The sequence below is a fragment of the Electrophorus electricus genome, chromosome 7 (genome assembly GCF_013358815.1).
Source record: "Electrophorus electricus isolate fEleEle1 chromosome 7, fEleEle1.pri, whole genome shotgun sequence".
NCBI classification, from domain to species: domain Eukaryota; kingdom Metazoa; phylum Chordata; class Actinopteri; order Gymnotiformes; family Gymnotidae; genus Electrophorus; species Electrophorus electricus.
Genome location: NC_049541.1, coordinates 28,473,638 through 28,489,358, shown reverse-complemented (window position 1 = coordinate 28,489,358; position 15,721 = coordinate 28,473,638). Strand labels below are relative to the sequence as shown.

General features: G+C 40.7%; 1 protein-coding gene and 1 long non-coding RNA gene across 3 annotated transcripts in view; one reads left to right on the top strand and one right to left on the bottom strand.

The window, feature by feature from the left end:
* The window catches only part of LOC113590498 (tyrosine-protein kinase receptor UFO), a 28,777-nt gene extending 14,182 nt beyond the window's left edge, over positions 1 to 14,595 (top strand). The window contains exons 8-20 of the mRNA XM_027030655.2: positions 2,530 to 2,669; positions 3,915 to 4,059; positions 4,182 to 4,205; positions 4,878 to 5,007; positions 5,339 to 5,430; positions 7,417 to 7,512; positions 7,594 to 7,671; positions 7,786 to 7,878; positions 8,093 to 8,214; positions 9,464 to 9,573; positions 9,732 to 9,891; positions 10,990 to 11,126; positions 11,557 to 14,595. Coding sequence (XP_026886456.2) covers positions 2,530 to 2,669; positions 3,915 to 4,059; positions 4,182 to 4,205; positions 4,878 to 5,007; positions 5,339 to 5,430; positions 7,417 to 7,512; positions 7,594 to 7,671; positions 7,786 to 7,878; positions 8,093 to 8,214; positions 9,464 to 9,573; positions 9,732 to 9,891; positions 10,990 to 11,126; positions 11,557 to 12,001 — 1,772 coding nt within the window. The 3' untranslated portion in view covers positions 12,002 to 14,595. The remainder of the gene's footprint in view (positions 1 to 2,529; positions 2,670 to 3,914; positions 4,060 to 4,181; positions 4,206 to 4,877; positions 5,008 to 5,338; positions 5,431 to 7,416; positions 7,513 to 7,593; positions 7,672 to 7,785; positions 7,879 to 8,092; positions 8,215 to 9,463; positions 9,574 to 9,731; positions 9,892 to 10,989; positions 11,127 to 11,556) is intronic.
* Positions 3,961 to 15,719, bottom strand: LOC113590500. 2 transcript variants are annotated; one of them, XR_003412108.2, is made up of 3 exons: positions 15,651 to 15,719; positions 4,180 to 4,373; positions 3,961 to 4,053 (listed from the first exon to the last, which is right to left on the bottom strand). It is a non-coding gene; the product is annotated as an uncharacterized LOC113590500 (long non-coding RNA). The 2 variants fall into 2 exon arrangements; XR_003412107.2 differs by lacking the exon at positions 15,651 to 15,719 and adding an exon at positions 5,774 to 5,889 and having other exon boundaries at positions 4,180 to 4,369.
* Positions 15,720 to 15,721: the final 2 nt, after the last annotated feature.

Genomic DNA, 15,721 nt, shown 5'->3' with positions numbered 1-15,721 from the left:
GAGAGAGAGAGAGAGAGAGAGAAGGAAGGAGAGAATGAGGGGGAGAGAGGGGGAGAGGAGAAAATAGACCAAACCAACACTGAAATCCCCCCTCAACACTGAAAGAAATTGAAGACAAAGCAAGTTATGCCGAGTACTGGAGAAACTAAACTACATATCAGAACAAAACGTTATTAATTACTTAATTGCAAATATAAAAATAGCAAATGACCTCATCAAAATTAAAATAAACAAAGGCCAACCCTGTCTGAATAGTTATTAACCATATCATAATCCAAGAATGAGTGACCATGAGCTGGCCAAGGAAACTGGAAGGCACAGACAAAGCGGGTTGTCCAGAGAGGATCGGGACCCCCTGCCGATCAGGAGAGACTGAAACTAAGAGTCGCTTCATTCTTTAATGTCCAAAATACAAAATCATCAGAGAATCTTTCTACACAGAATTACTGACACAATCCTTAACCTTCTCCCACTGACATACAGAAAAACTGAAAATATTACTGGGGGAAAACACAGACTGTAGATTTAGCAGAACAACATTTACAAAACTGCCCCAAGATCAGAAAAAAACACTATTATAAATTATTTAGACTGTTTGTAATCTAATGGTACTCAGTGTTTACTTCATTGTAGACCATTTTGGTCCAGACATGGAAATGTCTCATGTTCCATTATTACTTTGTCTTATTTTGTGTTATATACACAGACCCTCACACACATTCATGCTGAGTAAAACTCAACTCCTTTCTGTTTCCATTGTGACTGTCTACCTCTCAAATTCTAATTACTTTGTGGGCATTAATTGCAATTAACAACTGTAGCCAAAGTGATGGATTATTAACATTAAAAGTGATAAAACTACTGGGAAAAAAATTCTCCTTCTCCATTTCTCTCTCATATGCTGGCGTTTCTCTCTTCTTTGGCTCATTGTGCTCCAGGAGTATGTTCCTTCTTTCCTTCTCTGCTTCCTCATGGCTTGTGTTACTCAGTCCCTCTTCTTTATTTGGCTTAAACAAATGGGATTTGGGGAGAATAGGTGACTTCTCACAGAGAACACAGCACAATCTCGCACACACGCATGCACACACACACACACGGAGAGAAAGGCAGGGCGTGTTAGTCCTGGAACAGTGAGAGGTTGAGGGGTTTGGCAGAATGGTCCAAGCACAGTTTTACAGCATAGAGCCAGAGCCACATGTGGAAATCATCAGACTGTAAGTACTCTGTGATAGCATCGTCACAAATCAGCACCGTGTTTCTCAAGGCCCGAGTGCAATGACAAGGACTGTGGGGGTGAAGGAGGGGAGGGGTGTGTGGGTGTGTGGGGTATGTATGTATGAGAAACAAAGAGAAGACACTGTGTGCTTGAGGTGTGAAGTAACTAAGAATATCTTTATTAACACATTCAGTCTCTCTCTCTCTCTCTCTCTCTCTCTCTCTCACACACAGCATGTTATTTTGATAAATGTTTCTTGCCTGAACTTGGCCTTTTTGCCTGCTGTTTATCTGTGACAACATGAGCATGTATGTGCATCAGTGTTTGTGTGAGCATGTGCAGGTGAGAATGCATCCGTGAGTGTGTGTAAATATTTGTGTGTGCATGTGCATTTGTGAGTGTGATAATGTGTGTATGTGCATGTGTGTGTGAGAAAGAGCGAGAGAGAGTGAGAGCAAGTGTGTGTGTGTGTGTGTGACGGAGAGACTGTGTGGTGTGCATGTGTGTGGAGTGTGTGTGTGTGTGAGGAAGAGAGAGGGAGAGAGTGAGAGTGGTGAGTGTGTGTGAGTATATGTGAGTATGTGTGTGTGTGTGTGTGTGTGTGTGTGCGAGAGAGAGTATGTGTTGAGTGTGTGTGTCTTCTCTATGAAGCTGTTCCTTTCGATTAGCCTTGTGCCCTTGGATAGTCTTTTTCCGTTTACCACTGACCTCTTTACCCCAGCAAAGCTGCATTTTTGGGATTCCTTGATACCGCATCCTCACATCTATCTCTCTCTCTCTCTCTCTCTCTCTCTCTCTCTCTCACACACACACACACACACACACACACACACAGTCACAGCTGGAACACACTTCCACACCCTAACCCTCAAGACTCTTAAGATAAACTCCTCAGCCTGTGCTCCTAATTCTAATTTAAAACACGCCTTCCCCATGTAAGACATGCCTCTTAGAAACCCATTATACTCTGCTAGGTAATCACCATAATTTCTCTTAATTTCTGTAGCAAGCAAAAAAACTAATCAAAACAGAAGATGAAAAATGAAAAGATAGACTGTTACTTTAGGTAATGCATCCTCTAATAAGAGTATTTCCCCAAGTACAGTGGAATCAGAAGATATTGTATGAACTTTGAGCTACATTCTTAATGTATGAAAGTTGCTATACAAATTAAATCTATTATTTTGTTGTTGTTGTTGTTTTTTCTTAGGGTTAGGTGAGACGATAGTGATATTTATTCTATTGCTCAGAAGCAAAAACTATATGTATGCCACAGTGAATTGGTAATGGCCGTACTTTGTGTGTTTGTTTAGTTCCAGATGGTGCTCCAGTGAATATCACTGCTGTGTTGAATGGCACAGAGATGTTGATAAGCTGGGCTAAACCAACCGAGAGGCTCAATGGGGCACTGCAGGGATACGTGATTGACTACAGTACACCTAATATGGAACAGGTGAACACACACTCGCTGTCTGATGCACTACTCTCTCTAATGGGACACCAAATTACTTTACAAATGGACTTTAGCTGAATTCCAGTTTTTTTCTGGAGTGTGAATGTGACCAAATAGGAGTCTCAAATCAAAGCATACTGAGATTATTTTTTAGATTTACTAATGGATTGATGAAATGGAGAAATTTTCCAGTACATAGCTATATTTGAAACAGTGAATATCTGAACTCTTTAATCTCAAATGTTTTCCATCATAACTTCCAACAAGGAGTTATGAGTTGTGCTCCTTGAATACCCACAGGACACAAAAATATGCCTTTTTTAATGTTTTGATAAAGGTTAGTGAAAATCTTAAATTTTACTTTGGAGTTGTGGCCAGTGGGAAAATACAGAATCAACGTTGCCCCAGTTGATCAATTAGACCCAAATACAAGTTTAAATCACACACCAACATATATCAAACAAGAAATAAGGAGACATTTCTTCTTGTCATGTCAATTTCTATTATGTAATAGCCACTAAGCAGCCAGACATTTTTGCCACTTTGTTTATTTATGTCAAATTTGAATGCATAAACAGCAATGTAATCAATACAAATTATGTACCGGAAATGAGGCACTACATATCCCACTGGTCACAGTTGTGACTTAACATTTTCACATCTCTGATCGTGGCATAAATGTATATAAATTTATATAAATGTTATTAAAATATGAAAAGTAGACAGAGGTCTGTACCAAATATGGTAGTTGTATCTGTATTAACATATTTTACTTATTTGCTTTTGTTGAACTCTAATGTAAAAATATTCATTCTCAGACGCATGCTGGAAATAAATAGCTTTAATCATGTAAGCATCTACGTCATCTGCATAAAAATGCTCATATGAAATCAAGGCAAACAATTAATTTATACTTTGGTTTTTAAGTAAAAACACATTAACAGCTCTTTCAGTGATTCATAAAATCAATAGTGATGAAAACTGTTTTGTTACTGGTGGGATTAAATGGGTTAAATGAACAGTAATCATATAGTCTAACGGATTATATGCTCAGTTTCAATCATAGTTATAGAGAACTATGAGAATATAACAGAACAATATATTGGTTATGCCAGATTCAACTACAAATAGCACAGAGAGCTGCCAGTTACCACGGAGAAATGCAGAGCTGCCCGTGTTACCACGCTGATGTGCAGCCTTAGCCATAGAAAAGCCCCAGAAAGACCTTGCTTTCTGCTTTTGCAGGCCATTCTGGATGTGGGATTGGACACCCAGCTGTCCATCAACCTGTCTGCCCCACTGTCCAACATCTCTTTCAGGGTGTGTGCCTACACAGGGGCAGGACATGGACCCTGGACTCCTGTTCAGGAAATCTCTCTTATCCCTGCAGGTACAAGAATATAAATGGATTTAGGAACACCAGTTAAATAAGTAATCAAATATCAAATTGTATTTATTTATGATAATTAAACAACAACTACTACAACAATAATAATCCTTTCTTGCTTACAGAAATTGGAGTGCTACAATCTGTAGGTGAGTGAAAGATGCCTGCACATGTGTACGTACACACACGCACACACGCACGCACACACAAAAACACGATTTTATGTGCTTTCTGGGTCCGTGGCATTTTCCTTCTCTTTTCTTATATCCTTCTGCTTTCTGGTTTGCTGGTTTCTCTTTTATGTGATGCTTCCCTGTCTCCAGAAAGAGGAAGAGAAAAGAGAAGAAAGGAAAAAAGCTAACTTCTCTGTTAACCAAGTATCCCTGCAAATGAAACAGACAATTGAAATACATGGGAGGGCAGAAGGGAAACAGACAGACAGAGAGGGAGGGAGGGCGGGGACAAAGAGAGGGAGAAAAAAAGAGAGAGGGCCATCGGTAAAGCAGGACTAGATGGAATTAAACACATTAATCAGAAAGCACAAACCCTGTAGTAAACGATGACCCGAGTTTAATTATGAGCGAATTACCCACCACTGGTCGGGTGTTAAAACATACACAGGAGCCTTGGTTCATTGCCCTGGTTATCTCTGTAACCAGCAGTTGACACTGACCTGCATTCGTTTTCCCTCTGTTTCAGACCATCAGCATTTTGCTGTCACATGAATCCCTTTCTTGTTTTGTTTTCATTCAGCAACAATTCATTCTTGCCTAACCCCAACGCTAACCCTCTCTGACAGAGCCTCTCCTCCACTCTCTCAGGGTACTCCTCTGCTCCAGTGTTCTCCTGGCACTGGTGGTATGTGGTCATGGCTATAGCAGTCACCATCGCTATGGCAGCACTCATGGCTGTGTACATGGCCAAGCTGCGGCGGAAGGAGACGCGTTTCGGGTGGGTTGTGAGGAGGCATGTCTCAGTACTGCAACCAGACTTTAAACCCCCTTCACACATTATAGAAACATTTAAAAGTTGTGTATGCAGTTCCTTTAACTGTTTTTCCAAACAAATCTTCACTGTAATAATAATAATAATAATAATAATAATAATAATTCCAACTTTTAAATCTTATGCTGTTAGCAGCAGTGGTATATTTTAGAAGTTAATTTTTCTTTTTTTTTTTTTGCAATTCTCTTAAAAGTTCATGGTAAATGTCTATGAGGCTGAGATTGAATGCATGTCTGTCTGTATGTGTTTCTGTCTGCGCATGTGTCTGTATGTGCAGTGAGGCATTTGAGCCCATGATGGAAAGTGGTGAGTTGGTCGTGAGGTATCGGGCCCGTCGGACCTACAGTCGCCGCACCACTGAAGCCACACGTGAGTCAACCTCCACTGTCTCCTCACCTGAACACTTAACCACGTCCTCCATGTTCCCCTCGCCTGAATGCTTTAACCACAACCTTTATTACTTTACTACTACTACTACTACTACTACTACTAATAATAATAATAATAATAAATCACTTAATAATAGTAATGATCTCAGTGGTTTTGGGGCTTAATGCCCAGTCCTTGTAGATTTTAGCAGTGAAATGTAGTAGAAATAGTAAAATGTAACTTTCATTTAGAATCCTGGATATTGGAGAAGGTGTATGTGCTTCCTGACAGCTGCACCGTGACACTGTAGATATGAACATGTAGATATACACTGTGAACTTACATCCTGCTGAGAACTGCAGAAACACAATCTGCAAATACTCATGAGTCATCATGGTATTTCATGTCAGAGGGTGCATGGGTTCAGGCAGCAGTCCTGTGCCATAAGCATGATGTGACTCAACTTGCCTGAGTGACAAAGTGACAGGCAGACAGACAGAGCAAGCGAGAGAGAGGCAGACAAACAGACAAACAGACAGAGGGAGGGAGGAAGAGCAATAAACAAAATCACGCTGTATCTGTGGGGTTGGCAATGAAGTTCCGAAATAACAACACATCAGTAAATTGCTGGGAAGGGCATGCATTTCTATGGCAGTGTTAGCCACATTACTCAAAAATTGAGACTAGTGCAAATTTTGGTTTTCATAAAGTTTGCTGCTTCAGTTTTTATGGTAGCAATTTGCACCAACTCTATATTGTGAAGAGTGATCAGATGAATTGCAATTAATTGCAAAGTCATTCTTTGCCATTAATTAGCTCAATCACAAAAATTACTGCATTCCAGCCACTGCATTTCAGCCCTGCCTCAAAATGGCCTGCTAACATCATTTCAGTGATCTTCTCGTAAGTTCAAGAGAAAGTGTTAACAAGGACAAGGAAGCTGATATCACTCCATCATGCTGATTAGAAGAGCAGACTGGTTGCTTTGAAAAGGTGGTGGTGCTTGCAATGTTTTCTTCTGTTAAAGTCATGCAAGGGCACATACATGGACACGCATTGAAATGTGCGTGCGCGCGCACACACAAACTGTATGTGTGAGAAAAATGAGAGAGAGAGAAATACAGAGGGAGAGAGAAAGGGAGATGGTCATGGTAGTATGTGGAAGCATGTTTAAGGACTGAGAACACACGTGTATCTAAGGACTATTAAAATAGCTCCATCGTATTTGACCCAGGTCCTGGATTGAACTGCTAAAGGGAAAACTGTGATGAAAACAGTGGTGCACATAGGTGACCTATCAGGCTGGACCAGGGCCTCATGGCTTCTCTGTGTGGGAACCAGAAAGCTTAAGTGATGCATGATGTCATTGGTTGCCAGAATGTGATCGAGGGGGAGACTAGGAAAGATGTGCAGTAACCATTCTTGCATGGATCAAGTTGTTTTTTTATTTTGCTGGTTTCTAAGGAGGGGGGCAGTACGGGTTACTCATACTCTGGCTACTGTCCCTGGAAGTTACCCCTACTCCACTTTGTTCTCCTGTGGGAGTGCCTAGTAAGAACAGTATTTTTCAGTTCCAGTTTTTCCATGCAGCAGGACTCTCATTAGGGAGTCCTATAGCAGATATAGCAGTAAAATGTTTAGTTTACAGTCCTGGTCAAGCCCCCGGTCATCTGGGCCAACAAGTTCTGATACTGTAGCAACAGATGTCTACAAAACAGATATTCCAATATGACTAATGCTGAAAGCAATGTATGATGACGAGCGCCAATAAACTCAGGGTTAGGTTTAGGGTGATCTCAGTTGTGCGTGAGTTGTGTGTGATTTCAGGACTTTAAAAGACAGTGGTGTTACAGGGTGAAACAGGGTAGGCATGTTTTAAACAGCAGAAATGTTTTGCCTCTAATGGGAGATATGGTGCGGTGGTTGTACAGTTATGGTTAACCCTAGTTGGTCCAGCTGTGGTCATCACTGTCTTTCTGTTCTCAGTGAACTCGCTAGGTATCAGTGATGAGCTCAAACAGAAGCTCCAGGATGTGATGGTAGACAGACACAAACTAACACTGGGGAAGACTCTTGGGGAGGGTGAGTATGACTCAGGTTTCCCCAAAAGCCCCATCATTGTGACACACAAAAATTCACAGAGTTGTGTTTGTGCTGCTGCAGGCGAGTTTGGCTCCGTTATGGAAGGGTTGCTGACCCAGGAGGATTCTGTGCTTAAAGTAGCTGTCAAGACCATGAAGAGTGAGTGAACACATATGAACAACTAATAGGGTTTATGTGAAGAGCCATTATGCCCTCTGTCATTCTCACGCATCACAATCTTATAAAAATCAACCTTCTCTACTCTGTATGCAGTTGCTATCTGTACACGTACCGAAATGGAAGACTTTCTGAGAGAGGCAGCCTGCATGAAGGAGTTTGACCACCAGAATGTCATGAGACTACTAGGTAAACCCCCCACCCCATGTAAGCAGGCTTTATGACAGCACATGTCAGTAGGTCTTTGGGCTAACATACCAGAGTAACAGTGCTTACCATAGTTCTGCTATATAGTTATTAATAAAGTAATCAAAGAAATTAACCAAAAAAAAAAGAGTGCTGCCAAAATCCACAGGAGGTAGCTGTCATGAGCCTGGTGTTCTTACTGATGTGTGTGTGGCAGGAGTGTGTTTACAGACTGTAGAAAGTGAAGGTTACCCATCTCCTGTGGTGATCCTGCCCTACATGAAACATGGCGACCTCCATAGCTACCTGCTCTACTCCAGACTTGGAGACAGCCCTGTGGTGAGTGTCTACTCTGCCTCCCCCCATCCTCCCCACCACATATACATACACACACACACACACACACACACACACATGTACAGTGCACGACCACCCTCTAAATCACACAAATCACACAAATGGACAACCTTTATATGCAGCCTTACAAACAGCACAGTGGCAAACAAAGCCGTGTGACGCAACATGAAGGGCATGTGTGATGGGACATGCTCTCTTGCTTCCAGTGTTTCTGTTCTCTACCTTGGTTCCAGGAGGTACGCAGTGCAGCAAACCTGCTCAGGACTTACCCCTTCATGTCTTCACCTGTCTAGTTCACACTTAGCTGCTACCAATCCATTTATTCTGACATCAGTAGTTTTACCACTTGTACATGTGCTAATATTGTACTCAAAAAATGTGTAGACGGGTTAACAAAATACATCTCGTGACGTTTTCTTTAGTGCCTTGTTTTGAAGGGTCAGAGGGGGATGGCCCCTGTTTGAGTCTTGATTCCTCTCAAGGTTTCTTCCTCACACTCTAGGGAGTTTTTTTTCTTGCCACTGTCACCCTTGACTTGCTCACTTGGGGCTTGGGCATGGACAATTGAAAAGCTGCTTTGTGACAATATCTGTTGTAAAAGCGCTATATAAATACATTTGCCTCATTAAAATAATTTTAAATCTATCATGACCATATTTTTCAGTGTTAATTAATTATTACTTTATTCTGAATTATCCTCATTGCCAATCAACAAACTCACCATATACACACCATATAAATCCACTGTTGTTGTTTTGCTCATCACCGCCTCCCTCTTTGGAGCACTATTAATGGCTTTATTTGTAATTATTTATCATTCACAAACAGGACACAAACATTAGCAACCAGACCAAATAAGATAAATAACTGAAATAACTCACTGTTGTTTCTGATTGGCCAGCGGCTGGCTCCCTCATGCCCTAATGGGTTAAGGCAATGCTTTGAGTCTGGAAATGCAGTTGTAAACTTGACAAAAAAAATTCCCCGAAAGTGTCCTCATGTACACAACTGTATCAGTTCAACTAGGACATGCTGGACATCTGTGTGGGTGTGGATCTTCATTGCAGTTCATTGTTTTGTTACTGAAATGGCCAAGCATGAAAAGGACTCTAGCACCCCCTAATGTATAACCATTAAGTATGGTGCAGTTACAGTACACTGCTTTGCATCGTCATTAATTTCACTAAGGCATCACTTTTAATGTTTACATGTGTCTGTTCGTGTTCTGCAGTATCTGCCCTCTCAGATGCTGGTCAAGTTTATGACAGACATTGCAAGAGGTATGGAGTACCTGAGTAGCAAGAACTTCATTCACAGAGACCTGGCAGCACGAAACTGCATGTGAGTGCAAAACACACACGCACACAAAAAATACTCACACAAATTTACACAGAAATGCACATGCATAAACAATTTTATACAGAATAAGTATTTGTTGCCTTATAAAGTTTTTTATTACCCTCAGAAGTAAGTATTTTTGCTGTGTCTGGGTTTCCTAGGTTAAACGAGAACATGAATGTGTGTGTTGCTGACTTCGGCCTCTCCAAGAAGATCTACAATGGAGACTACTACAGACAGGGTCGCATCTCAAAGATGCCTGTCAAATGGATCGCCATTGAGAGCCTGGCAGACCGAGTCTACACCACCAAGAGTGATGTGGTAGGAAACACTGTGGGGACACCTGTTACTGTGCTATTCTGTGCTATAGCTGAGCTGGAGGATCTGCATTGCAGGGGATTAGGTCTTACTAAGATCACATGTTATAGGATAATACATCTGAATGAGCTTTGTTTTATATATTGAGGAATTCAGCCAAAACTATTCACTGTGATAACTTCTTAACTCCACTTTTCTCCACATCAATTAGTGTAATTTTTACTGTTTTGGTACATTTCTTGGTTAGTACACCACAACAGTCATGGCCAAAAATTGAGACTAGTGCAAATTTTGGTTTTCATAAAGTTTGCTGCTTCAGTTTTTATGGTAGCAATTTGCACCAACTCTATATTGTGAAGAGTGATCAGATGAATTGCAATTAATTGCAAAGTCATTCTTTGCCATTAATTAACTCAAATCACAAAAATTACTGCATTCCAGCCACTGCATTGCAGCCCTGCCTAAAAATGGCCTGCTAACATCATTTCAGTGATCTTCTCGTAAGTTCAAGAGAAAGTGTTAACAAGGACAAGGAAGCTGATATCACTCCATCATGCTGATTAGAAGAGCAGACTGGTTGCTTTAAAAAGGTGGTGGTGCTTGCAAAGTTTTCTTCTGTTAAAAAAGGGTCAACACTGTAAGTCTTTGCTTAAACATTTGTCAATAAAAAGTTAGAAAACTTATGAAATGCTTATTGTACTTCACTATAGCATATCAAAATCTGACAAAAAGATCTAAAAAAAATGAGGCAGTAAACTTAGTGAAAAAATTGGTGTCAAGTCTCAAAACATTTGGCCACAACTGTACACCAGCAAAACTTTTTTTTTTATTATAATAATACATAAATAAATAAATAATTTTTAAAATTACAAAACACTTTCAGATGACATTCTTTTCCTTATCCAATAAAGTTACTAACTCCTACCAGGTGTAAACAAGGCTTCTTAGGACACTGGTGATATGAATGTGTGTGCTGACTCTGTAAGAACATTGACACAGCACACCCAGAGGATGCCACATCCTGTCCCGTAACACTGTTAGACTGTCATCCTCCTTATCTCCCTGCACATCCTCTGACAATCTGTGCTCTCTCTTTATCAGTGGTCATTTGGTGTGACTATGTGGGAGATCGCCACGCGTGGCCAGACTCCGTACCCCGGCGTGGAGAACAGTGAGATCTACGACTACCTGAGACAGGGCCATCGCCTCAAGCAGCCACCTGACTGTCTGGACAGCATGTGGGTGATCAACATCTCACCCCACACTCAGACCCCCCCGTATAACGTGGTCAGCGTTATAGACCAGCACTGACCACGCACACACACTGTGTGTGTTCTCCAACATGGTTGGGCCTCAAGTTGGATGATGCTCAATTTCTGAGCCATAAAAAATAAGTTTAGGCAATTTTTAATAATAATGATAGCAAATTGTTGGTGTGGTCCCAAAACAAGATTGTTGTGTTAAGGGATTACAAAAACACTGTATACATCACTTAGCTTATGTTGCACTCTTAGAGAACCTGACCATTACTGATATAAGATGATCACTTTCTGTCGCTCACCCACTCTCTCTGCTCTTTTCCTCTTGACAGTATATAGCAAAGCATGCTTGTGGATCCTTACCATTTCTCCATTCTGAGTTAATGTCTCCTCTCTCTCTCGACTTCAGATACTCGCTGATGTTTTCCTGCTGGTTGCTCAGCCCAAAGGACCGGCCAAGTTTCGAGGTCCTGCGCTGTGAGCTCGAGAAGGCCCTGGACGAGCTGCCTGATCCGCAGGACCCTGACGAGATCCTCTATGTGAACATGGAGGAGTCGCCTGGCGAGCTCGGAGCAGTGGGGGGTGGAGAGTCCGTGATAGGGGGTCCATGCCCCCTGAAGGCCATCGATGCCATGGCCACTGCGGAGATCCACCCACCTGGCCGCTACGTAATCTGCCCACAGCACGAAAGCCAGCGCCTGCTGCACAGCGACTCCCTGGAGAGCCTGACACTGTCGGGGTCCACACCAGCCCTGCTGCAAATGTACTCCCGCGCCACCCCAGCACCCTCCTCTGAGAACCTGCCCCTAGACGAGATAGAGGGGCCAGGTGGAAAGAAGGCACCCTGGCAGTGACCCTGAACGGACTAAAAGAGACTATGAAAATGTATATTGCCGCTGTACTGCCCTCGTAGGGATAGATTAGGTTTTGACCCTCAGCGTCATTCGCCCCTTTGCACATGCCCTCTACACACACCTGCTCACACATGCACACTTCCACTGACCCTCCATGGTTAAATTGAGGCATTTAAAATAGATATAGTCCAAATGTTTCCAATCTCATTATTTTACTTCTATAATATAGTGAGGCAATTAACAATCATATATTTTTTAATCACAATACCCATAAACCTGAGATGTTAACTCACCACAACACTGCCAACACACCCACACTTTTGATGGTAAACCTAGTTAAAGCTATTCAAACTGATGCACCATTCAAGCCTACAGATTTAAACTAGGTCAACATGCATCTGACAAGTTAGCATGAAAGTCTATATGACCACATGTAAAGCAAGCATTAACAATGAACTCAGGACGTACTAACTCTCAGCCAGTCAATGGAAGCAATGAACTCAGGAGGTACTAACTTTCAACAAGTCAATGAGAGCAATCCAAAAGACATCTTGACATTGCTTAAAACCAGCATATCACTGCCACACTGCAAACAGGAAATAAGGCCTGATTAAGTCATTTGTTTTCTTCTGAACACTGGGTTCCATGTCCACTTTTGACAGTTGGGAAGTTTTTTTACTTTGTCCTCTCCAAAGACAATGTTTAAAGCCAACCCAGGATTCTTCTAGTCACTGGAAGATGGCTTTATATAATGCCAGAGAGTACGGGGGAATCACCTTGTCAGCGTTGGGAAAGAATAAAAGGGAAAACTAATCTAGGTTGGATAAATGTAAATGTATCAGAAATGTTTCTACCAAGATCTATGTAAAGAGAACATCCATGTTTCTTCCATCAAACAAACAAAACCAAATTCCCAGTACTGTTCTGGTGACTACATCATTGTATAAATTGACTGTCTGCATTCCTGTGAGGTAGAATGTTTTTGATGAGTGAACCATACACTGTACTGAAAGGTTACCAAGGTTTTCTTAACATGCCAGGTTAATGCTGAAATCTAGCCATTGTCCTCAAACTGATCTGAGACCAGTTTTATGGTTTCCAATGGCAACATAGGCTGGATCCCATATCAGCATAAAAAGGGCAGTAGGTGAGACAGGGTTAGGGGCACACCAGACTTCTGCTACCCAGCAGAACCTCGACTCAAACACAGTATTATTGTGTTTGTTTGTTACTGTTTTTTTTTTCTTTATCTTTTTTGTATATATGAAATCATTGCACTAATCATTTGTGTTGTCAATGTTTTGTGTTCAAGTTAAGTTCTTTTGTCTGTTATGCATACTGCCCACTTGTTGGCCTAAGATTCCTATTGGATATATGGTAGAATTAGCATGAAATTCTTATTGGATATATGATAGAATTATGGTGAAATTGTGATCAAAGTGCTAAGCTTCTTTTTGAACAATTTTAAATGCTTAAAAGAACACAACATAAAATAATTGTTTATAACTTTTTATATGTTTAAAAATATTTACAATTTACAAGTTTCATGTTGAATCCACTGAGAAACAGAACAGTGTGTTCATTACTATCAAAGTTTATGGTATGGGAGAGGAAAGACTGAGGTACAATTTTTCATTTAGTGATACTGTTTCAAACATTTAATTGGTTTCAGAAATTTTAAAATATTTTTAATGTACAGTGAATTGCAAGATGTGGTGTTGTACGTAGATGTCAATGCATGTGTAGATCACGCTTCATTAGACACTGCCATGTCCTTCCTATATCTTTCACTGGTGTCATCTTCATATTTACAAACACATTTTCAGGGTCTTAGGCTCTGTTCGAAATAGCCTACTACATGCTGCACTTAGTATATACTGTACACTGGATACTGGTCCCCATAGTAGTATGCAATACAGTACCCAGTATGCAACAAACGTAAACCATACTACAGGGTCACAAACATGTGAAGGTTCCACCCACTTGGGAAAGACCAGCCACCATTGCATGACAGGATGCAGTAAACCATAATGAGCTCTGGTCATGTACTAAAATATTTGGTGGAAATTGGACATCATCCGGGTAGCTTTCGTGTACTGGAAAAATTTATTTTGGTCAGATGCTGCATACTGATTTGGGACCCAATCCGTATGTGAGTAGTATATAGTAGGCTATTTTGGACATACCAAATTTTCCCTATCTTTAGGAAGAACATAATTCTGACCATTTAAAGACAAATACAACTGTTTTCAGTTAACCTTAGATCAGGATATTGCACAATTCCCTTACAACGAAGAAAGTACTCCTTCATGGTGGTTGTATAAGATGGTCACATGCACTCCTTCATGGTGGTCTTATAAGCACATCCTGTTGCACAAATGCTGTCACGTCCATAAAAATTCACACGTGAATGAGGCAATTTGACACTTAAAAGTGCCTTGGAAAAAACAGTATTCCGCCTTAAAATTGGTGTTTGTAATATGCAAATGTGTAGAATTAGGTCTGTGTGTCTAGATAACATTAATGTAACTATTATGATTTTTGGACAATTTTGATATGCTTTTATATGTAATAAATGCTATCTACACAACACATACATTTGTCTGTTTAATCAACACGTTTTAGTGGTTTACAATGAGTGACATTCAGCATTACACCAGCCAAAGTTCTTTGTACTCTTCACAGCTACATTACACAACGTAGCTTTGATTATTACTGGCAGGGATTAAAAGTGCCCAAAGTGAAAAACCATCCACACTGAAAGTGAAGAAACTAAAATTAAGTGCTCTGATGAGATAAGTACATGAAAAAGGGTAACAAAAAAAGAAAAAACAAAATGAAAAAAATGAAAGCGCGCTCTGGAGTCAAAGTTCTACAATTTTTCCCCCTCCCTACTCTGGCTGTCCCCAAGGGTAATTTCCAAAAAAACAACAAAAAAAACAAAACAAAACCCTGAATCTCCACCTTGTGGTCGAAGCTGCTAAAACATGCTAATTGTTAGTCATTAGCTCCTGTGAAATTTTTCCCTTAACCTTCCGGGACACTTCAGATTTTTTTTCCTCAGAGGAGCTAATGGCGAAAAGCATATTATACTTACTTCGACCAGGAGGTGGCGATTGAGTTCCATTGACACAATTTGCAGAAGCAAATCAAAACAAAAGCTGGACATCGTTAAAAATGAATCAAATTGTTTCATTTTCCTTAATAGTGATTATAACAACAGGTAATGTTATGGATGAAGGAGTTAGCTTATTAATTTTTATCTGAAGTTGTCATATACCGGAAGCATGTTATAAAAGGCCATTTAAACGGACGTTGTGGAAACAAACAAACAAAAACAAACAAACAAACAAAACAAAACAACAAACCCCCTCCCCCCAAAAAACACGGGTGTGTTCAGCCTGGGATTTCTGGCGAACACTTGCACATAGATGGCTAAAAATCGGTAAGCATGTACTTTTTATGGCATTTTTCGGACTATTAAGACATTTAATGTGGATAGATGGGCAATATTTAAGAATTTTTAATGCCATCAAATTATTTATTTGAGTATGCCAGATCTGCCCCGCCCGCGAAGGTTACAGAGCATTTCAGGAAAGCCACGGATATGGTGTCAGTCAGGACTGACTGAAGTTTATCTGGAACTAACCTCCTCTTCTGTTGTCCCACTGGCTGGGAATATGTCAGAAGAATGCATGTGGTCAGAGTCGGGGACTGTAC